The following is a 25,060-nucleotide window of genomic DNA, read 5'->3' as shown; positions in this document are numbered from 1 at the left end:
ATGGACATAGAAGAAGGAGGAAGTGAAAGAAATATGAGAAAACTAGAACAATTGCAGGATGGGAAAGAATAAGTCCTATGTGAAAAATCATTCCAATTAATCCATGAAGCAAATGAATGGAAAGTAGACTGAAGAAATGATAAAGTGGACACTGCTCAGAGTAGAATAAAAATAAATAAATAAAGTGGCACAGTAGTATGTAAACTAGGAAGGATGAAGAAGGATGCTTGGAGAAGAGAAAGAGGCTATGGATGAGAAAAATGTTGAGAATGATTGTTAAAAACATTGGAATGAGAGAAAGATGCTGTATTATGTGTATGGAGAGTATAAGTTAGTTGCAAAAAACATAGTCAAAAAAGCCAATCATTAAAAAAGACAGAAAAAAATGTGGAGCCGTTTTGGTGAAAATTTAAAAAAAAAATGTTTCAGAAGTGCATGAAGAGTTCTAATCAAAACATCTCCAGCAGTATGAGTGAAATAATAAATGAACTTGATACAATAGTTTGGGGTGAATCAGAAATGAGGGAATGCCAAACGAATCTGCATGGTAATTCTGAGAAGCATGTCTAAGGCACAAGGTTGGAAATTAGAAGACAGATCTAGTTCTGCCTTAAGTTCAAAACCAGTTGGTGATTTAGGCCAGTCACTCTCTCTCAGCCCTGGGAAGGAGGCAAAGGCAAACAATTTCAGAAAATCTTACCAAGAAAATTGTAGGAACTTGTCCAGCTTGGAGTCAAAAGGGAGGTGGGAATGTTAGTGAAATAAATGCGGAAATATTAGTACCCACGAAGAAATCATTGACAAATAAACATGTGAATGAAGACTCCATATAGGGCAGACAATTGAAAATACACTGCTATTGTTCTCCCCATCCAAAGAGACAGGTACAGGGTGAAATCCAGCAGGTTCTGACAGGTTCGGGAGAACTGGTAGCGGAAATTTTGAGTAGTTTGGAGAATCGGCAAATGCCATCCCTGGCTGGCCCCAGTCTGGGGTGGGAATGGAGATTTTGTAGTATACTTCCCTTGCCACACCCACCACACCACGCTTACCAAGCCACACCACACCCACCAAGCCACACCCACAGAACCGGTATTTTAAAAAAAAATGAATTTCACCACTGGATAGGTAGCATGAGCAAAGGCAAAAAGTGCATGGGAATGGCTTATTGGATGTGCCTGGGAACATATTTGGTAGACTTTTGATTTAAAGGATATGACTGATGGCAAAGAACAATATTTAGGACATGCAGTGTAGCTTTATATCAGAAAGACAATGGGCAAGCCAAATTTTTACTCTTTGGTGGGTCACTGAGAAATAGGTGAAGGTGAGAAAGACAGTTTATTGTTCATTTCTTCATTTAATTTAAGCAAATGATAAAGCAAATGAGCTTGAATTACAGAATGGTGTGGAGTGAATATGAAGTTGAAAGCTGATTGCTAGATGCAATAAAAGTTTATCTGATGGAAATAGAGCATTTGGGAAGATAAACAGAATGCTTAACTAAAGGGTTAAATGTTGAATATGGGCTAAGTCAAGTACTATGTTGGGTTATTTAATATATGTGTGGATTAATATATAAATAATGTTTGTGGTGACATTAGAGAGCTGCTAGTTGGAGACATGAATATGCAATTTCTTTTGTAGGCCGATGATATCATTTCGTTGGCTGAGAACATGAATGATTTGCAGCCAGGGACGTGCGGTCAGGGGAGGCAGGGGAGGCAGAGCCTCACCGCTCTCATCATTAAAAAAAAGGGAAAAGGGAAAAGGCGCTGAGGAGCCTCGGGGAATGGGACTGCACGAGCCGCGGTCACCTTCATGTTGACTCAGGAAGGCAGGACAGAGGGAGGTGCAGGAGGCTCCTCTAGCCTCAGCCTCCCTCCTGCACACGTGGTCCCATTCCCCGCCTTCCTGAGTCAACATGAAGGGGACCGTGGCTCGCTCTCACGAGCCGCAGTCCCCTTCATGTTGACTCAGGAAGGTGGGGAATGGGACCACATATGCAGGACAGAGGGAGGTGCAGGAGGCTCCTCTAGCCTCAGCCTCCCTCCTGCATACATGGTCCCGTTCCCCGCCTTCTGTCGGGTTCTGACGCCGGAGCTCATGGTTCCAGGGCGAATGCGCATGCGCGAGTGGCTCCCTTCCTTGCACTGAGCAACGGCAGGTTTACGGGAAGTTGCTTGCGAAAGCAGAAAGTGCAACGGACTTTTCGGACCGTCGGCTACCTGCCAGCTCGCTTGCGAAAGGACCCTGGAAACCGAGTCGTGGCCAGCGCCTTGTTAAAAATTCCCCGCCTTCCTGATGACATCACCAGCCTCACCAGCCATAAACCTCACCGCATGTCACTGTTTGCAGCAAATATGAAAGAAATGTATAATCCAACAAGGTGCATGGATCTGAAAACCAATGCATCAAAACAGAACATAATGTGGTTGTCTTTGACAGGAAAAATGATGAGCAATTGCAAATTATGTATAATTGGTGAAATTGTGTACTTTGGTAGAATGTTTATCAAAGATGAGAAAATCAGTGGAAAAATTTGAGGATGCACAAATTCTCCAATGTTGGCAGGAAGATAGGAATTAGTACAGTATGTATCTGTTATGAGGAATACATGGCAAAAAAGGAAAAACGGATGGATATAAGAGTAGGTTTCTGTCTACTTTATTACATGGAAGTGAGGATATATGTGGTCAAAATAAGTTGAATGTAGTAGGAGAAGAATTGTTAAGAACTGTTTGTTGTCAAACAAGAGAGACAATCAAGAATCCAAGCTGTATCAGTCACCGGGACCAGAGGTTTAGTTTTCTGAGTTTTCAGATTCGTGCTGGAGCCCATCCTCAGAGAACTTCTGGTAAGAGAGAAGTTCCCTGAGGATGGCCTCCAGCACAAGTCCAAATGCCTGGAAGGCTAAACCTTTGGTCCCGTGACTGACCCAGATTGGATCCTGCAACATTATCCTTGGACATCTATATTCACTTCCATTCATGAGACTCAAGAATAACAGGTGCCTATTGAACATTAATGGGGCTCATTGGCTAAGACACTGAGTTTGTCAGTCAGAAGGTTGGCAGTTCAGTGGTTCGAATCCCTAGTGCGCGTAATGGAGTGAACTCCTGTTACTTGTCCCAGCTTCTGCCAACCTAGTAGTTTGAAAGCATGTAAAAATGCAAGTAGAAAAAATAGGAACCACCTTTGGTGGGAAGGTAAAAGTGCTCCGTGTGCCTTTGACGTTTAGTCATGCCATCGACATGACCACGGAGACGTCTTTGGACAGCGCTGTCTCTTCGGTTTAGAAACACAGATGAGCACCACTCCTAGAGCCGGAAACGACTAGCACGTATGTGAGTGGGAACCTTTACCTTTACCTATTGAACATTCATTAATGTAGATGAGCGATCAGTACAAAAGGAGTCTGTGCAGATGGTTTAGTCATACTGAGAAAGTGAATGAAGAGCAAATTGCAAAATGTACGTATGTGTGAACAGACAGTGAATGGGTTGAGAAGAAGGGAGACCAAAAAACAGCATGGTGAGAGAGAATAAAAGTCAGCAACAAAACAAAACAAAACAAAAGACAAAAAAGTTTAAAGGACAAAATTAGTATTTTAAAGAGTGTATGGACACGATGAAAGAAAGATAGTTTGCAAAGATCAAAAGGTATGGAGAGATATAGTAATGGCACCCGTGTGAACTGAATTTAGCTATTTCTTTTCCTTTTTTTTAACCACGTGTCTTTCTTTTTCTTTTTTTCTTTTGCTTACTACTGTATTTCTTACTCTTTATTCACAAAATGTCACTTATCATGCTGGGGAATAATGATGGTTGCATGCTAAATATATCCTCACTCTTCAATGTTTTTTTTTTAAATTGCAGCTCCTTTACTTATGAATCATTTACCGTTCCTGCCTCCAAGACTGGATTCTGTTGACATGCAGTCTTCTAGAATTCCAGGCCGAAAAAGAGGAAGACCTCCGCTCCATTCCAGCCCTATGAAAATGGCAGTTCATAATCTTTACTCTTCATCTCCTGGTTCTTTGCCGGTTGTGAAAATCCCCAAGAAGCGAGGGAGAAAACCAGGATATAAGGTACAATATTTTCTGTTTATATTATTGTTGTTGTTGTTGTTGTTGTTGTTGTTGTTGTTATTATTATTATTATTATTATTATTATTATTATTATTATTATTATTATACGATTGTATCACAGCGGCCAGTTGTTTCGCCGGATTTGGCATTGATTACTAGTCGGGCCCCACCCAGGGGCCTAGGACGTCATAACGTATTTTCATAATATGTGTGCGGATCCAAGCAGTGCGGCCTTTTGCATTTGACTGATGGTGATTTTGTCAAGTTTTAACTGTTTTAAATGTAATTCCAGTGCTTTTGGAATAGCACCCAGTGTGCCGATTACCACTGGAATTACCACTGTTGGTTTGTGCCATAATCATTGAATTTCAATTTTGAAGTCCTGGTATTTCGCGATTTTTTCATGTTCCTTCTCGTTGACCCTGCTATCACCTGGTATTGCGATGTCTATGATTGTAACCTTATTTTTCTCAACCAGTGTGATGTCTGGTGTGTTGTTGTTGTTGTTGTTGTTGTTGTTATTATTATTATTATTGTTGTTGTTGTTGTTGTTGTTGTTGTTATCGCCTCTGCTTAGATTCAGTCCTTCTGCAAAGCCTTATCAGAGTACTTTGTTCAGGGTATTATCAGAAAATGTAAAATCTTCTAATTGGCTTGCCCAGATCTAGGGAAATTTGTAACAACCTGTCTGTTGAGTTTTATTAAACCTTCCAAAAATCATCGTATAGTAGAAACTACCTATTCTGCATGAACCAAAATTAGTGGTTAGGAAATGGCATAAAGATATTTCCCTCCACAGGACAATTTGCTGCTGCTGAACAAGCTTTTCGCTTCTATGACCCCCATGCCATTTGACTTTCTTTGGCAGCTGAGCTAGTTTACTCACCACTTAGCTGTAGGGAAAGAGGAATTGCTTTCAGCCGCAAGAAAGGGGGTGGGGGAAGAAGAGGGTCTCTGGAATTTGGATACAAGCTGCTTCCCTATTGAGGGAATTCATGCCTCAACTTTCTTCCTCAGATCTGAGGTTCAGCTGCCCTAGCAGATTGTGTTGTGAAATGTTGGTTTGACAGCTCTGCATCGCTTCCTCGGTAATTCAGGTGAAATGAGCAGAGGTGAAATTGACAACATATTACACTTCTCTCTTTTTTCTTTGGCAAGTATCTGGCTAGGTATTAAGCAGCAAATTGCTTTGGTCTTCCTTCCTTCCTTCTTTGGGTAAAATACGACATGAGGAATTTAGCTGATATGAACTGTGTAACAGCTTGGGCAGTGCAATGTCCTTGGTTATTCTACTTGGTAGTAGAAGTGATTGCAGGTCATTTGTAAAGGTTTTGAGGGATAGAGGAGTGGATAGTGATAGTGTACAAGTGCCATTCATCTCTTTGCATAGCATTGTTGACACTAATCATGAGCCGTTCTCTAGAGCTTCAAACAAATGGGTGTTTTTATTTTCCAGTTCCATTTGCCAGGAATTCATTTTGGGACTTTCCTACAGCCAAACGTTTCTTTGTTTTCTCTATAGTGTCTCAGATTGCTGAAGAAGCAAAACACTACTTTAAACCAAATAAGAGTTCCTACATTTAACAATAAAAACGCCATGGTTACAAATATCAAATAAAGCTCTATTTTCTGATCAGATAGGAGAAATTACTTATTTTGAACCGTGGCCAACCCTCCCATCCTCCCAGAAAAGATTGAATGTTTTTCATTCCAGGAATCACGCTTTATAGAATATTTGCTAATGTATTGTATTAAAAGCTGTAAAATAAATTGCAGTTTGTCAGGTCCCTGCACAAATCACACAATGTTTACAATATGAAAAAGAGAGTGTTCTGCTTCTAGTTGCTTTGAGAAGTCTGTTAGATCAGGGCTCTCCAACCTTGGCAAATTTAAGGCTTATGGACTTTGAATCTCAGAATTCCTCAGCTAGCCATGCCAGCAAGGTTGGAGGCCCCTGTTAGTTACAAGTTTATATGCATCCAGTCTAGAAAGTGAATCCAGTCAGAGCTGATCCTTTTTAATCCTTAGGAAGCTTGCCAAGACTACAAGACTTTTATATGTGATATTAATGCTGTCTTTTTCATCTGGCTTTTATTGTGTCTTATTCTGATCTTCCAACCAGATGTAAAGATGATCAGGAAAAACAAAACAAAACAAAACAAAACATGTATGGATATTTATTTAGAGAATCACTTTATGTGATCATCCATGATATTGCACAGCAGGTGATTTAATAACAGAACATTGACTTTAATGGTAAACCCAAACTTCAAAAACTATGAGTTACTTCTAAACTAAGTTCTCATCCAGATGAAATTGTTTCATTGTAGGAAGACTTTTTAATAGGTGGAATCCTTGGGACTCTGTCAGCTTGGTGGCTTGCTTGCAGGTATTTCATTACAGATTAGGTAGCATCATCAGTGCTAGTGAAAGTGGAGTTTGCTACCTGTTTATGTATAGTAGCTTGATCTGCCAGTGTAGATGAAGATGTGTGGCTTTCCTTGCTAGCTCCTTGATTAGAATATCTCATTAGTTTTGTCTATTTGATTGTCTCCTTGGTAGCTTTTTTATTAGAATATTGCTTTCTGCTTGATTGTTTGTTTAGTATTGGTCTCTGTTTATCTGTGATAACCACACACCCACCTACAATGGCAGGGTAAGCCATTGTGTATAAGCAGGAAGCAAACCCCACATTCACCATGACTGATAATATTGAAACATCGAAAGGAAACCACCAAGTTCAGAAAGCACCAAGAACTCCACAGTTCAACCCCGAGTTACATATATTCTCTTCTATTGATACTTTTTAATATATGAAGATGCCTAAGGCTGAACAATAGAACGTGTGTTTTATAGGGAACAATCCCCAGTATTCTGGAGGGGGTAAGTTATTTTAGCACCTAAATCTTATTGAGTAAATTTTACAAAGCTCCTTATTTTACATGGATTTTTTAAAAAAGAAATTAATTATTTGGTACGACTTTTCTGCTTTATATTTTATAGTAACTAGAGTGGAAACTCAAGAAAAAAAAGTGAGAAAGTGCTAAATAGATAATTTCTTATTATTGGTTCTGGTATAATTCAGGCAAATATTTATTTATTTATTAATAATAAGTCTGGAAAGTGGATGTGGCAGTACCTGGAGACAGCAGAAGAGAAGAGAAAGAACAGGAAAAGATAACAAAACTATAAAGACCTGGAAATAGAAATAGAACAGCCATGGCAAAAGGAAGCAAAGGTAGTACCAGTAGTAATAGGCGCATTAGATGCAATCCCAAAACAACTGGAGTACCACTTGAGTTCCATCGTATTGACAAAATCACCATCAGTCAATTGCAAAAGGCAGCTTTACTTGGGACAACTTACAGCCTGCAAGGATACCTTTAACACCATCAACATCTGCCTATCCCGAGTCCTTGGAATGGACTCAATAGCAGAGGTGGGTTCCTACCAATTTGGCCGAACTGGTAGTGGTTTGCCCGCCTGGGTCACCAGAACTGGCAGGCTTGCTACGCCTCCAAACCGGTTCCTCGGTCAGTGCAGCATGTTTTTGCACGCGCAAAATTGTGCGTGCACCAAATTGGCAGTAATGCCAGCAGCAACCCACCCTGCTCAATAGGTGGATAAAAATGCCAAATCCAGACAGAACATCTGGCGGACTGTGTCAAACCATATATTCTGTACCCTGGAGTGGTACAGAACAGGTTGTGATTTCTATATAGCATCCCTTTCAGGCTACTGTTATATTCAGGGCCGGATTTTCCTATAGGCTAACTAGGCTTCAGCCTAGGGCCTCAAGATCAAGAGGGGCCTACATTCAAATTGTTAGCAAAATTAAAATTACACTATTCTAAAAACAGTGAACACTAAAACACTGAACCAAAATAAGGAGAAATTCTATGCATATGACTAATAAACAAACATAAAAATGTATTGGTTAAGATCAACGCGTTCGGCTCATTGGGTCTGTTCGTTTGTATATACTAGATTACACCAAAATATAGTTCATACGTTCACTGATTGCTATGGCAAATATTGTCGTACCTTATGCTACTAAGCTCTGGTTTGTTCTTGCATAAATAAAGTGCAAATTGGTGTAGATTGGAACAGACAAACAAACAGACCTATTGATATCCCGACGTTTGGTTATATTCGTGTTACTTCGATAATATGAAACACGTGTTAATGTTATTAGAAAATATTCTTATTTTAGGATTGCGTACATGATCATTTGATTCTCACCTTTTGAGTTCAGTAGGTTCAATACTTTAGTGAAGTGTTTATAGACTATTGAAAAAAAAATTTGTGACAATATCTTCATTTCGTGGAATTCTAGGTAATTTACAAACTTAAAAATGGGAGGTGAAAGGGACCCATAAGTGGAATAGACTAGAGCCTCTTTTCATCTAAATCCGGCCCTGGTTATATTCTTCTTCTTTCAAGGACATTCTCAGCTCTTTTCATTTTTCTTAATAGGATTTACAGTAGTTTCCAGGTCCCTGATAATGTTTGCTACCTTTCTCTATATCTGATGTAGTCTGTTGAATACTTCGCAAACTGAGATACCCAGAATTTGAGATAATATTTGAAATGAGAGGAGAGGGGGGAGAAAGATGATCACTGCAGAATAAGGAGGAAATTACTTGCCTTGGAAACTGTAGTTCTATGTGCAGTCTAAAATAGCATTTGTCTTCCTTTGCAGATTAACGATTCATATTCAGTTCATAATCATGTACTCTTCTTGTTTATCAGCAAGGATGGATAGAGGAGGTGGTAGCAAGAAATGTCTCCTCTATTATTTTGAAGGTTTGGAATCTCTTGATTCATGTAGAAGGAACAGTCGCTTTCAATTCCCAAACCACTAAGACAGAATTGTGCAGGGAAATAAATTGACAGTGGAAACGTCCTCTTCCTCCCCACCCCCCCATCAGCCCATTGGGGAACTCTGGTATACAGCATAGTCCAACAGACATTTATTTTATCCTGTCCATCAGGTTTTCTCTGGAAATTTCTATCATCTATTCCTATCAACTAGTTTTTATATCTGGCTTGTTGGATAATTCTTAGAGGAAAGCATCTCTGTCATAACATTGATAACTCTTGTATTGCACTGAAAGCTCCTCAATATTATTTTGAGATGTAGTAGTGTTCATACTGAATATTATATTTAAGTGCATATAGATGGAAGGTTTTGAAATGAAGAAATGAATTCGTATCCATGGGCTTTGTGCAGTTTTCCATTTTCCATTATTATTTTCCATTGCTATTGCATTAAAAATTCAGTAAATTCAAAACTAAATACGCCTGTTGCATTAATCGTTCTATACATCTCTGCATTTATAATTATGGGCCATTCAAAAATCATACAAAATCTTCATGTATTGTACCTATAAAAGACCACATTGTTTTGAAATTGGTTTGAATCACTACATAAAATCTGGTAATAGCCTAATTTGGCTGTAAATAAATTGGGCATTGAGAGTGCTGCTGCAAAATCTTGGCTTCTTTGAGATAGAATTGATTCTCAAATCTGAAAGAGTACAGGTAGTCCTCAACTTACGATCACAATTGAGTCCAAAATTTCTGTTGCTATGTGAGACATTTGATAAGAGAGTTTCGTCCCATTTTACTACCTTTGTTGCCATAGTTGTTAAGTGATTCACTGCAGTTGTTAAGTTAGTAACACAGTTGTTAAGTGAATCTTCCCCATTGACTTTGCTTGTCAGGTCACAAAAAGTGCCCACATGACCCTGGGATGCTGCAATCATCATAAATATGAGTCAGTTGCTAAGTGTCTAAATTTTGATCATATCACCATGGGGGGGATGCAGCAGTGATTTGTGAAATTCACTTTTTTCAGTGCCGTTGTAACTTTGAATGTTCACTAAATGAACTGTTGTAAGTTGAGGACTACATTTTCTGTTATGACATCTTAACAACTCGTGACAGAAGAGGCTTTGACAGAGATTGTGTGCATCTATAAGATAAAAAATGCTTGACTATGGTCCTGCTGCATGTGAAATATACAGATATAAAATACCCCTTACATTTAGAGTATGTATATTACTGTTTACTTTGATTTCCTCTTATATATATATATGCTGGTCTTGTTGTATTCTGGTCTTTTCCCATGTAAGATTGAGATTGTCTTGGCAACATTTCAGCGAGGTCTCACTCGCCATCTTCAGGCTGGGTTTTGGGCTTAAAGTGTGATCGGAGCTGCCGTCTTTCTTGATGAGGGTGTGTGGAGTGCTGGTTATGTATATACAAGACAATCTCAATCTTACATGGGAAAAGACCCGAATACAACAAGGCCAGCATATATATATCAAATATGCATCAAATATGACACTTTTCGATTTACTATTTGTTGGATTTATTGTATTGTTATCGATCTATTGTTAATCACCAAGTATCTTTCTGAATGCAATGTGCATAAATTAAAACAAGCAAGTAGGTGAGAGTTTTATTATTGTGAGTAAATGATGATCCAAAATGTTGCCAGTGGTTCCAGAAGAATGCTGACATTGAATAAAGTAACTTCAAGGATGACTTATCATGTATTTAGTCAGTCAGTCAGTCAGTCAGTCAGTCAGTCAGTCAGTCAGTCAGTCAGTCTGTCTGTCTGTCTGTCTGTCTGTCTGTCTGTCTGTCAGTCAGTCTGTCTGTCTGTCTGTCTGTCTGTCTGTCTATCTATCTATCTATCTATCTATCTATCTATCTATCTATCTATCTATCTATCTATCTATCTAACTAACTAACTAACTAACTATCTATCTATCTTCTATCTGCCTGCCTGCCTGCCTGCCTAGTATGGAAAGAATTGTAGACTATTGAAACTCTCAGAGGTAAATTAGTAACTAAATAAAAGGTCCCTCATTAATATTCCTTAACAGTGATATGGTTTAATAGATAACCATTAAAATATGGTAAAATAATAGGGCATCCAATTTGGAATTGCCTACATTTTATTTATTTATTTCTTCCATAGCCATCCATTCTTGGCAGTTTACAAGAAGATTAAAGACATCAGCAGAAACATACGCAAAGGGAGCCCTAATTATTTCAGCTTGTTCCTACAATCTGATTTCACCTAGGATAATGGGAGTGTCAGTTTTATCTACAAATTTGATTATCACTTTGAGGATGTTTTATTTCTAAAACCAGTTCTGTTTTGATAGGTCATTATTTATTTTATTCCTGATTTTGTTATCTTCTGCCTTTACGATAGGAAAGGACTATTTTAGTTGCTAATGTTTAGCAGGCTAGAGAAATTCCCAGGCTCCTTAGAATACAAAAAACATATTGCAAAATAACCAAATGACAATGTGAAGCAAACAAGGTTACAGTTACAGTTGGATCCTGGACCTGCATTTCTGTGCTGCATTGTAACACATAACTACAGGTATCTGTGTGATTTACAGTAGGTAGTTTTACTTCTTCCTTGTGAATTTATTTAGCAATTCCATTATACGAGGCATCAATGCTTACTCATTTTGACACCAGTTTTTGGCAGAAGATTGTTTTAGCTGAAAGAATAAACGTTTCCCCACCTTTTACCTCAGTAAATAATCACGATGAATGTTTGCCATGGTCTTCATGGTTTCCTTTAGTTCCCAAACTCTGTCTGTACGGAAGCCAAAAGAAAGCACTCGTTTTGGTGGTTCTGCTGCATGTTGTTTTTTTTTTGGCTTGCCACCTTGTGCTCTCACTTGACTGGAGCAAGTGTGTGATTGTGTGTAACCTTTTGTGCTGTTGTTGTTCTATTTGTAAATTAAATATATCAAGAGTCACATCCCATCCACATTAAAACCCCAAGTTCATCTAATCTCAATTTGGGCAAAGATCTCGGCTCAGCTGACAGGGTTGTATGTTGAGCTTTGCTCTCGAAGTTCTGCTAAAATAGCTTTTTCACAAGTACCACTCTGGAGATCCAGATTTATTACACTTTGCCCCTTATCTACATATTTATGAAACCGTCTGTTTCCCCACTACCATCTCCATGCTGCTTATGCATACCTAATGCTGTTTTTGTGGAGAAGCCATGTTTAATAAAGTAGTCTATTTCACTTCGACATAATGATTTCTAGTGGCAATGATGGACGAATGGCAATCGAGTTGAAAGGAAGGCTAAATGGGCCCGTAAGAACCTAAGAGAGGGATTTCTATATCCTTGGGGGAAAGTATGTCACAGTCTATTCATAATTTAAATAAAAAATAAAAATGTTAATTCAGTGTCTGTTCCCTGCATTCCCGCTCCCTCTCCCTCTGCCCACTTTCCAGCACCAGCAAACATCCAATAGAAATATGTACAGTCACTTGTTTTCCAGAGAGGAAACGAGATGCTTTCGCATTTGCTGCTACATTTATTGTCAAGTAAGCTGTGTGATTCACAACTGAAGTGATAGTTATCCAGAGGGAACTATTGTAAGAACAGCCCAAGCTTTAAAATTATCAGCTGGTACCATGGAGGCTGAAGAATAGTCCTGACAAATGTGACCGTGTGGCAGTTTTTTACTGAAATGTTTGTGCATGTGTGTGTGTGTCTGTGTGTGTCTGTGTGTGTGTGTGCGTGCGTGCATACTTAGCATCATTTTCCAAATGTCTTCATTCAGGGCCAAAGCTAAATGAATAATTTGTTCATTTCTAAGAATATAAGAGTCGTGGTGGCTCAATGGCTTAATGATACGGGAGATGGTTTCTGCTTCAGCGGTTCGAGTTCTGGCACTTGAGGAGGTGAGCTCCCGAACAAGCTGGTGCTCAGTGCAGGCAGTCAGATTCCTGTTCTCTGAACCTTCCCGATTGCAACATCTGTTTGTGAGGCAGCTCAGGGGAGGGAGGGGGCCTTGGATAATGGGCAGGAAGAGCCACTTATCTTTCTTTCTGATGCAAAACCAGCTCCTCCTCTTGTGGCGCACCGTGGGATGTGTGTGAGAATTTCCTACAACAGAACTAATACTTTGGTAGCCAAACTACTATTCTGTAATTACACTGTAGTCCCCTGTAGCTACTGTAACAGTGCCATACACTAATAATAATAATTCCCGGAATATTTTGTTCTAGCTAAGAAATATTTTTCAGATAGTTGGATTTTTTATTTTTATGGATAAACATCTCTGTTTCAGTGAGGTACAATATAAACAGTGATGGTCTTAGATTGATCTGTGGCGTGATGCTTCCTTAATGCACATATAGATGGCAATATGGGTTAGTTTGCTGACTTTAAAATTTGGAAACACTTCCTTGTTGTATCTCTGGACTTTCCTGTTCATTCATTATGGGAGCTCACCAGCGGTGGGTTGCTACTGGTTCGCACCTGTTCAGGCGAACCGGTAGTGGAAATTGAGACTGGATTGCCAATCCAGTAGGGATGGCAGACTTGCCACGCCCCCAAACCAGTTCCCTAGTCGCTGCGACATGTTTTTTTTTTTTGACATTTTTAATGTTCTGCCCATGCACAGACCTATTTACAGGCAACTGCCTTGGAGTATTAGCAAAAGAACTTAGATTTATATACCACTTCATAGTGCTTTTACAGCCCTAAAGCAGTTTATAGAGTCAGCATATTGACCCCAATAATCTGGGTTCTTATTTTATTGACTTCAGAAAGATGGAAGGCTGAGTCAACCTTGAGCCAGTCAGAATCGAACTGCTAGCAGTGAGCAGTGAGTTAACCTGCAATTTATTGAACTGTCGACTTGCTATTTTCTTGATCACCAGGCTGTATAGCTTTGAGTACAAAGCTATATAGCCCATTTGGATAGTGCCAGATCAGAAAAATCTACTTTGCCTTGATAGACCATTCAACTAGGCATGGTCTATTCACTAGGTGGCAAGTTTTAGATTTTGGGAGAGACTTGCCATAAAATACTATTTTAAGTGGACTGTTATTTTCCTAGAAAAAGCATTTTTATGTTTCTTTATGCCTATGCACTCACATGAGAATGAGTGAGTGCAAGAGAGAGTATGTTGACTCAAGGGACAAATAAAAATAGGGTTCAAGTTGTATAAGTTAAAAAAAAACCCTATATGAGGTTAGGCAGAAGCATGTAAAGACAGATTGTTTGTATCTGGTGATTTTCATTTCGGCAGACAAAAGAGATCATTTCATTTATTGATTTACTGTGTTCTATAAACTCTACATCAGATCTAAATTAGGACTTCTAACATGCAATTTTCTTCTCCATTGCTTTTGATTGTCTCTTGAAAGTCTGTTTAAATCAGACAAGGTTCCCCCCCCCCCCCCTTTACTGCTTTCGATTGGCTTTGTGGGTTTATAGCATTATTATGAAAATACTTTTATTTTTTAAAAAAACAAAAACAAATATAAAGCTTAAGAAAAATCAAGTGCCATTACAACGGTTCTGGGTTGGACTTTCTTTCAGGCTCTTTATCTCCATTTCTTTCATAGTATAGTATAGTATAGTATAGTGTAGTGTAGTGTAGTGTAGTGTAGTGTAGTGTAGTGTAGTGTAGTGTAGTGTAGTGTAGTGTAGGAAAGGATAGGATAGGATAGGATAGGATAGAATAGAATAGAATAGAATAGAATAGAATAGAATAGAATTCTTTATCGGCCAAGTGTGATTGGACACACAAGGAATTTGTCTTTGATGCATATGCTCTCAGTGTACATAAAAAAGACAAGATACATTTGTCAGGAATCATAAGGTACAACACTTAATAATAGTCAATTTCTGGAGAGTTACTTGACTCTGGGTGCATCTTACATAATACTTGTCTAGCCTACTATTCACTGCAATTTGTCATAAAATAGCTTCTTTAGAAGTTTATGGAGATTCTCAGTCATCCAGGACATGGTTGTCCCAAAGTTGTTTTTTCAAGAGTTAGCTTGACTTTCTGGTTTTTCTTTGAAGACATTTCACTTCTTATTCAAGAAGCTTCTTGGATGAGAAGCGACAGCTTCAGTAGAGATATAGAAAGGCATTCTTTTTATCCTGTATATATTCTGAAAAAAAACCACAAAATATCACATATATTCTGAAAAAAATAGCACAAAGCCAGCAGAGTGACCTTGCGTAAGTCACTCACTCTCAGTCCTAGAAAAGAGTCAATGGCAAACCATTTCCAAAAGACTTTGCCAAAAAAACCTGCAGGGGCTAGTCCAAGAGTCGACACTGACATCGACACATGCATTCACACACATTGAAGGCCTGGGTGGGAGGAGAGGAAACTAGTTGTGTCTTTCTTTCTTTCTTTTTTTTGCATGGAATGTGAGTGAATACATTTTTATTCTTTCGGGAAATTGTGCAATTCGGGGAGTAAGCCGTGGTATTCTCTGGTGGTCTCAGCATTTCTAGCTAGGTAGAACCGATACTGATTTAAAAATCTGCTGCAAATTTTGGATTTTGTGCGGGGATTAGGGGGTGGAAATAGAGTGAAAAGCATGCTTGGTAGAAGTTCCCTTTAGTTGCAATATTGCTGTATATCTGTAAAAGTTAACCTGGGGCCAATTTCTTTAGTAAAGTCTAGACCAGAGGTGGGGAACTACTGCCCCTTTATTATTTGTGGACTTCAACTCCCAGAATTCCTGAGCCAACCATGCTGCCTCAAGAATTTTGGGAGTTGAAGTTCATAGGTCATAAAAGAGTCCTAGTTCTCCACCCCCAGATCTAGATGATTACAGCCTACAGAATCTGAATGGTAGAGCCAAATTGGACTCAGCTGCAGTTGAACTAGAGCTGTAGTTGGACATGGCATTTGTACTCATCTGGAACTCATTCATACTCTTGCAACAAAGGGGAATGGCAACAGAAGTTAAGAGCAAGGAAAGGAAAACCCGTAGCAGGTCATTCCAATTTGCAGACAGAGAAAGTCTTTGCCAAACTGCAGAGGGTTCAAACTTATTTTCTCCATCCCGGATACTGTATATGGAAACCTGTTTCCCATTATCCTGCTTTAATTTATGATACGATCTTGGCTTTGGATGCACATCTATAAATTACATATTTGCTTCCCAATTCTGTCTCAGTAAATTGCTATGTGTGCCCGTTGTTTACAAAGACATATGTCTTGTAGCATTTATAGAAAAAACAGATGGATTTAATCATATCAGCTTTATCACTATTACTTATTGACACTTGTGGCAGTATGGTGGAAATATATTTACAGAAATTTCATCTAGAACAGCGATGGCGAACCTTTTTTGGCTCATGTGCCATAAGTGGGGGGAGCTCAGGGAGGTTGTGTGTGGGCGTGCTGCACTACAGGCACTCCCCCTCCCATTTTTACATGGTTTTTTCACCCTCCTCAGGCTCCTTTATAGGCGCCTGGGGAGGGCAAAAACAGCCTCCCTGCCCCCCGGATGCCCTCCGGAGGCATCAGTGAAGGCTTCAGGGACCGTCCGGGGGGGCGGGGGGGCTGTTTTCGCCCTCCCCAGGCTCCTATAAAGCCGCTGGAGCCTGGGGAGGGTGAAAAATGGCTTTAAAAAAGGGTGAACTCAGCTGGCCAGCGCGCACTGGCCAGCTGACGGCAGCACCTTGCGTGCCCTGACAAATGGATACACGTGCCACCTGTGGCACACGTGCCATAGGTTCGCCATCACTGATCTAGAAGGATGTGGGGATTATTACAAGCATATAGTTTCTAACTAGACACAGTATATCTGTTTTGAGTAATTCCTGGAGGTCCTCACACATTGTGTCAGACTGACATTTATAAAAAGGGGAAATGTGTCTTTGAACATGTAGATTTTACATAACTGACTTTTAATAGGTCCCTTAGTAGCAGCTAAATTGTATCCCAGTATATATGAAAATAATTATATTGATAAGAGTAATTGCAAGTTAATGGTACTTTCCAACTAAGATACACATTGGACATAGAAAACCTGATGACTCCTCACTGTCCCGTTCCTAAATTCTGGAAGAAATAAATTCTGGGACAAATTACATCTTAAGGTAGTGTCGTACATAATGTGCATGGCAATTTAAAATGCAATTTGTTTTTGTCATCTTCTTCATCTTCCTCATGTTTCTCTAATTATTAATTAGAGAAATTAATCAACTCTCAGCAGACTCGACTCAGCAGATTTGAGCTTATCTAACAAAATGAAATTCAATGTAGAGCAGCCCTGTCAAACTGGCGGCCTGCAGGCCAGGGGCGTCACACCCAGGCCACACCCAGCCCAGCTCCATAAAGGCAAAAAACATTACAACATGTCATGATACGTCATGTGACACGATCAAGTTTGATACCTGTGATGTAGAGAAAAGCAAGGTTTTACTCTTAAGCAAGAAAAACCAAATGTACAAATACAGAGTAGGTGAAACTTGGCTCAATAGCAGTAACTGTGAGAGGGATCTTGGAATCCTAGTAGGCATTCATTTGCATATGAGCCAGCAGTGTGCTACAACAGCCCAAAAAGCCAATGTAATCCTAGGCTGCATTAACAGATTGGTAGAATTAAGATCACGTGAAGTATTAGTACTGCTTTATAAGGACTTGGTAAGACCACATTTGGAATACTGTATCCAGTTTTGGTCACCACAATATGAAAAACAAGTTGAGACTCTAGAACCGTGATGGCAAACAGAATAGATTTGATATGTTTTTTTTCATGACCAACATCTGTTGTGTCTTCCAGCTGAAATCTCGTGTTCTAATGACTCCTTTAGCAATCTCCCCACCAAGAAGCACCCCAGAACCTGACATCAGTTCAATCCCCCAGGATGCGGCTACAATTCCCAACTCGGCAGCACCGCAAGCCCTCACAGGTATGTGGAATCAAATCCACCAAAATGAAAGCCTTGTTTTACATCCAATGTTTTTTAAGCAAGCTTTCTTCCCTGTCCTTCTGAGAGCCCCAAGACAGCTTATCAATTAATTTGCCAGCTGTCTTTCCAAACTGATGTTTTCCTCTATTTTTGTTTTCAGTATTATTTGCTCCTTTGGTTTGTACATAATAGGAAAAGAGATGCGCAGAAGCAACTTGTGTACTGACTGATTTAAGAGACCCTGTGCCACAGGCTGAAAGTAAAACATGGGTGCTTATTCATGAATAGATTCATCATCAGAACTTAGAAAAGCCATCTGTGCCCATCATTTGTGCTTACAATGGGTTCTCCTGCTTTGTTTACATCTTCTGCTTTGTTATGTAGGCTTTTAATGGCTTACAGAGCTATGAGATGCTATTATTGCCATTATCCCCCTATTTATCCAGAATAAAATGCTTTGAGACTTTCTATTGTTCAGTCTGAGTAGCTGTTTAATACTTCAAGTAATACATTTTTATTATGGTTATAATAATTGTCTCTTATCCACAGCATTGCACATCTATCTTCTTTGCTATGTAATAATTTCTTTGTCACCTCTCTAATTTCTGTTGGAAACAGGATGACGATGTATGTTCTGAATGATGACAACTCTAATACTTTTGTGGCCAGCAATAATAATGTGTCTTGTTTTGATATGACTGAGACCAGTCTTTTAAGACATAGTCATAAATAGATCTGCATACAGTAGAGTATCCTTCTTTTAAAAAAAGTTCTGGTATATCAAACGTTAGCATTTTTGTTTTAGAAAAAACCAATATTGATATTACAAACTACTATATTAATCTGTGCAACTACATAATAGATTGGATTAAGGTAATTTTGTATTTTATAGTAATAAATTGCATTCAAAGTTTAAACCCAAGTAGAATGGAATGTAAGATACAACGGAAGTCTGAGTAAAAGTCTTTATGCTGACATCTGGGATAATTAGAGAAACATGGATGAAAAAAGAGTCACAATCCCCTTTTTTCCTCAGGAATTCTAACATTTTTTTTTAAAAAAAACCTTCATTTTATCAAATTTTAACCATTTTGATTTCTTGCTTTCACATTTTATACTCACAATTTTCTTCATTACGCAGAGCCAGGGTTTTCAGCTCCTTCTTTATGTCTACATTTCTGGCTTCAATTGGAAATCCTTCAGAAGTGTAGACCGTTTTCTGGAAACAAGTCAACAATTTCTATATGTCTATGAAGATTCTCAGTCATGCTTGTACCAAAGGTGCTTTTTCAAGAAGCAACTGGACTTTCTGGTTTTTCTTTGAAGACATTTCGCTTCTCATCCAAGAAGCTTCAGCTCGGAGTGAAACGTCTTCGAAGAAAAGAAAGTCCAGAAAGTTGCCTCTTAAAAAAGCACCTCTGGGACAACAATATTTCTATAGTTACCCAGCGAGACCTTTCCCAACCAGATGCCAGATACGTGGGGTCTGCAAAGGCCTGAATTTCCAGTTTACAAAAGCAAATCAGAGACACAGAAAGGAAATGACGTTTTATGAAGTCTTTAGAGATCTGTTTGGACAATGACAAGGACTTTTTCCCTCCCTGCAGTCTGCCTTTATGTCAACAAGCAAGCGAATGTGGGGCCGTACCTTGAGCGAAAGAGAGTACAGCAACTCCCAGATCATTTTGGACCTGAACGACCTTCCATAGTGCTACAGCAGACAGTTCAGGCATGCATTGATTGTGCCCACCAGCAAAAGACGGTCTTCTCGCTTGTCAAGCAAGGCTATGGCGCTGAAATGGTGTCAGGTAAAAATGGAGACAGTGCATTGCAGTAAATGTATTTCTGCTTTCAGGAATGCTAATCAGGGCCTTGAACAGTCTTCTATCCAGTGTTCATTGATAAAATTGATTAAGAGTAGAGTTGGTAGGGCTTTGTTTTCCTGCAATGATATTCCCCTGCATCCATTCTATATTTGAGAAAGTCTGGTAAGTTGCTTAGCATCACCACTAGGAGAGATGGGTGGCATATAAATTTAATAAATGAATAAGTAGAACAAAGTCTGAAAAGCTGTTCACCAATGGAAATTCATCTCCACTTTGAGCTGTCATGCATTCATGTAAACATATAAACATATAATCCAATGTTTTTTGGATTTCCAATCCACCTGATTTCTTTGTTCAACTTGTTTCTGTGCCCCATGCCTATTTGTCTGTGACAGTGAATAATTAGGTAATTCCCCATTTATAATGTGTCATTGTTTAAGGTAAAGTGTTGAGTTTGACTCCTTGTGGCTATATAAACATGTACTTTCCTTGTTTGTTCTCTTTCCTGATCTATTTTACAAGCCCTGGATTTCTGGGTAGTATCATAGTAGTACTGTACTAATCTGCTCTTGCTAATCAAACAGGTACAGTCACCTGCTGTAACAAAGGCAGCCATTTTATCTACCCTAAACCTCAGAGACTCACTGGGTGACTTTGGACCAATCATTATCTCTCAACCCAACCTATTTCAAGGGTTGTTGTGAAGAAAAATGGGAAGAGGGCATGCTGCTTCTAGTCTTTGGAGCTTCTGACTGAAAATGAAATGGGATATAAATCAAATACATACATACATACATCACTCTGATGAAAAGATTGTCAGCGAGAGCTCTAACTGTTGTCAGGGTTCCAAGTAACACCCCCAACGAAAGAAGACTCTGAGGCTTGAGTTTCTTCAAAGTTCCATTTTATTAGAGGTGTCATATTGGCACATCTGGGAAACCCCAAATCTGAAAGTTTCCAAGTTTTCCCCGCACAAAAGAAAGTTCAAGTCCCTGCCTAGCACCCACATGTCCATCACATCACCCAATCAGGCACCATCCAAAACAGGAGATGCCTCCCAGTTACATCATCGCAGCTGCAGGGCACGGTGTCCTTGACTCTCTGAGAAAAGAGTGTTACTTTGACTATCTGTCACCCATACTCCATCGAATTTCCCCTCCCATTTTCCTACAGTAGAAAATGTGGCAGGCCTGAAGGCCCAATGTAAAAGATGTCTTCCAGGTCTGACAACTGCTGTCTCTCAGATCATATTCTCTTTAAGAGCTATTATGTATTTATTATACAATAAGATACTGGCTCCTGCTTTTTGAAGTATTTTAATCCATATTTCATTGCTTTAAAATTAATAATATTTATAAAAGTTTTGAAATACATTGTCTATAGAGATTATCAGCCATCCAGGTCATGGTTGTCCCAAAGGTGCTTTTTCAAGAGGCAACTGGACTTTCTGTTTTTTTTCCATTGATGACACTTTGGTTCTCATTCAAGAAGCTTCTTCAGCTCATGACTGTATTTTGAAATACAGTGATGAATCACAATATTTATATCATTCTTTTTAAAATACAGGTAGAAACATGCTTTAAGATTTTTTTTAAAAAAATATTGACAATTATCTTCTCCATTAAATCTGTTTTACTCCACTACAAGACTTGTCATGTTGTGCAATTCTAAGCTTTATCCCACAGTGCAACATTTATTTATATTCTGTTTCCATTTTCGTTTTCCCTCTGGGCATTTTGGTCCTATTTGCACCTGTGCTGAAAGAACAAAAAGCTAAACATACACATACAAAAAACACTTCAGCTGAATCCTGAAAACATGCCACGTTGTTATATCTGGTAAAATTATTATTATTTTCTTGTATGGCTAAGGTTGAATTCCCAAAAATGTGAATGTAGTGGCAGTTGAAAGCTTCTGATTAGACTCAGTTCAATGTAGCAAAGGTAAAATAAAACTGTTTTTAAGATCTCTGACATCCTTTTTATTTCCATCAAAATTGACAGAATTGAGGAACCACTGGTATAAACTCTAACCCCAAAAATTCTCCTACCACAACTTTAAAGTGGTAGCATTTCAATAGCATAAATTAACATGGAAAATGTATAGTTTAGCAACTGTGGATAGTGTAAAAATGGCCATGCTGACCGGAGGTCATATTAGGCTGAAATAAGCCATTGTTTCACTAAGCCAATGGTAGGGAAGAGCCATACTGAGTCAAGGGGACATAAGCTTGCTTTGCATGTAAGACTGTAACTACTGTAACTATCTACATATTTTTTCTCTCTCCATCAGTTTCTGCCTCTTTTGAAGGAAAACAGCACCTCTTGAGTCTCCCAGTTGTGAACAGTATTGGTTACGTTTTGCGATTCCTCAAAAAGCTTTGCCGTAACTTATTATGCGACAATCTTTTTAGCAACCAGCCTTTTCCACAATATAACACTTCTGAAAACCCAGAAGGGTATGAAAATGGACAGATGGAATCAGGTAGGTTAAAGTGTTATAAAAATATGAATCTTCCAAGAGGGAGCCAGCTGGTCTAGTGGTTAAGGTATTGGGCTACCAACAGGGAGACTGTGAGTTCTAGTCCTGCCCTAGCCACAAAGCCAACTGGGTGAACTTGGGCCAGTCATTTTCAGTGAAATGAAAGTCATTTTCAGGAGACAATGGCAGACCATTTCTGAAATAGCTCGCCAAGAAAATTGTAGGGACCTATCCAGGCAGGCTTCAAGAATCAGGCATGATTGAATGGAAGAAAAAAAGATTCTACTACGTTAGTTCCAATTGACTATTTGACTACTACATCATACCAAAATATATAATGCTACTTTTTGCTCTGCACCAACTAATTTTGGACCTGACCCTGATTAGTTTTTGAGATGAGTCAATGTTAGCTAGATGCTGCCACGTAATTTAGATTCTCTTGTCAATATTTTCTGTCAATTATAAAATTAATGTCAGTTTCAGGAAAGGAAAAGGAATTTAACTGAGGACTCATTTACCTGTCACAGACAGTGCACTCTTCAAATGAAAAAAACAGAGGTGGGTGGACAGGGGTTCATAGTAACTTTTACCCAGCTATCCATTTTTCATTGCAAATTGTGATGAACTATTTAACAGGCCATGGGAACAGATAGGATAGAGCCCTGGTAAAGGAGAAAACATAGGGAATCAAGGCAAAGAGTCCTTAAAGATAAGGCAGAAATGTGAGAAGGAGCTATAAAGTAATTCTGTCTTAAGTACACTAGAAGTTGAGGTGGAGAACTAGCACTTAGTAATAGCGCTTAGACTTATATACTGCTTCGTAGTGTGTTCCAGCCCTCTCTAAGCGGTTCACAGAGTCAACATATTGCCCCCAACAATCTGGGTCCTCATTTTACCCACCTCAGAAGGATGGAAGGCTGAGTCAATCTTGAGCCTGGTGAGGTTTGATCTGCAAAACTGCTGGCAGTCGGTGATCAGCAGAAGTAGCCTGCAGTACTGCACTCTAACCACTGCGCCATCACGGTTCTTCATTTGTTGAGAGACTTTCAAGATTGAGGTCAAGCTTTTCCTGAGCAGCCTCAGGAAACAAAAACCATTTGGGTTTCTGGGGTCAGCTTCATTGTTAACAGTATTGTAGCAGAATCTTGCCTTGTCTGGTTTGGAATGGCATGAAGGGAGAAAAATGAGCAGCCAGAGTGACAGTGAGAATAAGTAGCACTAGTGAGGAAGGGCTGAGGGGAAAACAGCAAGAGTTATAAAGATTACAAGAAAGAAGCAGAAGGGAATGCTTGTGATGTGTGTGTAAAAGAAAAAAGAGTGTTAAATTATTTTTAAAATAATGTAGGTAATTGGAGTACATGAATTTTGCTAGAGGATGAAGACTATTTTTGAAGTGATTCAAAGTAACAAAACCTTTGGAAACAAATTGGGTCATAGGTTCTGTTCTCTTCCATGTATTGTGTGTGTGTGTGTGTGTGTGTGTGTGTGTGTGTGTGAGAGAGAGAGAGAGAGAGAGATTTTCTTGAAATTCAATATAACTGTTGGCCTTTCTGTGAAATGTGTTTTTGTTAAGGTAAAAAATAAATCTAATTTCAACAGAATTTGCGTTATGCATGTTAGGCCTCGCTTCTGCCATGTATTTAGACTTCTAGGCAAATATAATTTGAGAGATAGGGGTTGTTTTTTCCCCTTCTATGTCATCTTCAGGTTTGCTAAATATGGAATCTTTTTTAGAATGTGCTGGCAAAGAAGGCTATGAAATTTAATGTCATTGTTTTCTTTTATCCAAATTGTAAAATGCATTAGATGCTTTGAGGAACTCATTAAAAACATATTTTAATGGCTCAACGTAATAGTCATAAGTGTCTTTTACCTGACTTCCAAGTGTTCTTCTGAAAGCAGAAAAACACAACAAACAGAATTTGAGTTCAATTCCTTGTATGCTACAAATGTGCTGTTTTAGTCTTCCTTTTACTTAGTCCTGTAGCATTCAATCTTCTCCCCTCCCCTCCCCCCCCCCCCCGCCTATAATAATTGCTGCATATAGCTTTGGAGTAAAGTCAAAATAAATGTTTTTTATGGTTATCAGTATTTCTGGCTTTGGTTCTTCATTTAATTACCTGCACAATTCATTTATTGCCTCATAGATTCCTCTGCCTGGAACATTATCCTTTAAACAATACATAAAATATTAAGGTCAGGTTTAAAGGGGGAACGGAAGATCTGTGCAATCTAGTCAACCACAACAATATTTAATAGAAAGCTATTTGCCTGTCTGAAGCAGTTTGTGAAGGGAAGGCTGCTAGGTTGTCTCCGGCATTTGAAATGAGATGCAGTGGGACGATTTGAGAGACAGGGTTTTTTGTTTTTTTCATTCTTTGTGAAAGCTGAGCTTCAGTCAAAAGTGGAGTGTGGTTCCCGCTGCCTCTGCCTCCCCTGGACAGGTCTTGAATGACAGCAATACAGGTATTTACGTAAAGGCTATTACAAGGGCAACTGCAAGAGAGTCAAAAAAAGCCAAAATGGTGTCCATGTCTATATGATTGAACACCCTTCCCTTTTTTATTCGGAACCAGTGGTGTGATTCATCCGGTTCACACTGGTTCAGGCAAACTGGTTGTTAAATTACACCCCCCCCCCCCAACTATCAAAGTGGATCCTGGGTGCTGCGCTTCAATGGACAAACAGGCAATGGAGTTGCCAGCGCGAGGAAAGGAGAAGAAGGCCGCTTTCCCTCTTTCTTTTCCCTGCTCCTCCTCCCCCCCCTTGTGCTGGCTACTCTGTTGCCTGTTTTTCCATTGCAGCGCAGCACCCATGATCCACTTTGATAGCATGTGTGTGTGTTAATTTAACAACTGGTTCACCCCGGGTCAGGTTGGCCATCATGGGTGGCTCATCCCTGCAAACACAAACTATACATTCAAAGCGTT

The 25,060-nt window shown here is 39.2% G+C and overlaps 1 protein-coding gene across 1 annotated transcript in view; it reads left to right on the top strand.

Moving 5' to 3' along the window:
• The first annotated feature begins 3,675 nt into the window (after positions 1–3,675).
• The window catches only part of SCML4 (Scm polycomb group protein like 4), a 47,630-nt gene continuing 26,245 nt past the window's right edge, over positions 3,676–25,060 (top strand). Inside the window, exons 1-4 of the mRNA XM_081940027.1 lie at positions 3,676–4,090; positions 17,694–17,823; positions 19,431–19,631; positions 21,942–22,133. Coding sequence (XP_081796153.1) covers positions 3,890–4,090; positions 17,694–17,823; positions 19,431–19,631; positions 21,942–22,133 — 724 coding nt within the window. The 5' untranslated portion in view covers positions 3,676–3,889. The remainder of the gene's footprint in view (positions 4,091–17,693; positions 17,824–19,430; positions 19,632–21,941; positions 22,134–25,060) is intronic.

The sequence above is a fragment of the Natrix helvetica genome, assembly GCF_964273705.1.
Source record: "Natrix helvetica genome assembly, chromosome: 2".
NCBI classification, from domain to species: domain Eukaryota; kingdom Metazoa; phylum Chordata; class Lepidosauria; order Squamata; family Natricidae; genus Natrix; species Natrix helvetica.
The sequence above is the reverse complement of the archived record's forward strand: the minus strand, read 5'-3'. Positions and strand labels throughout refer to the sequence as shown.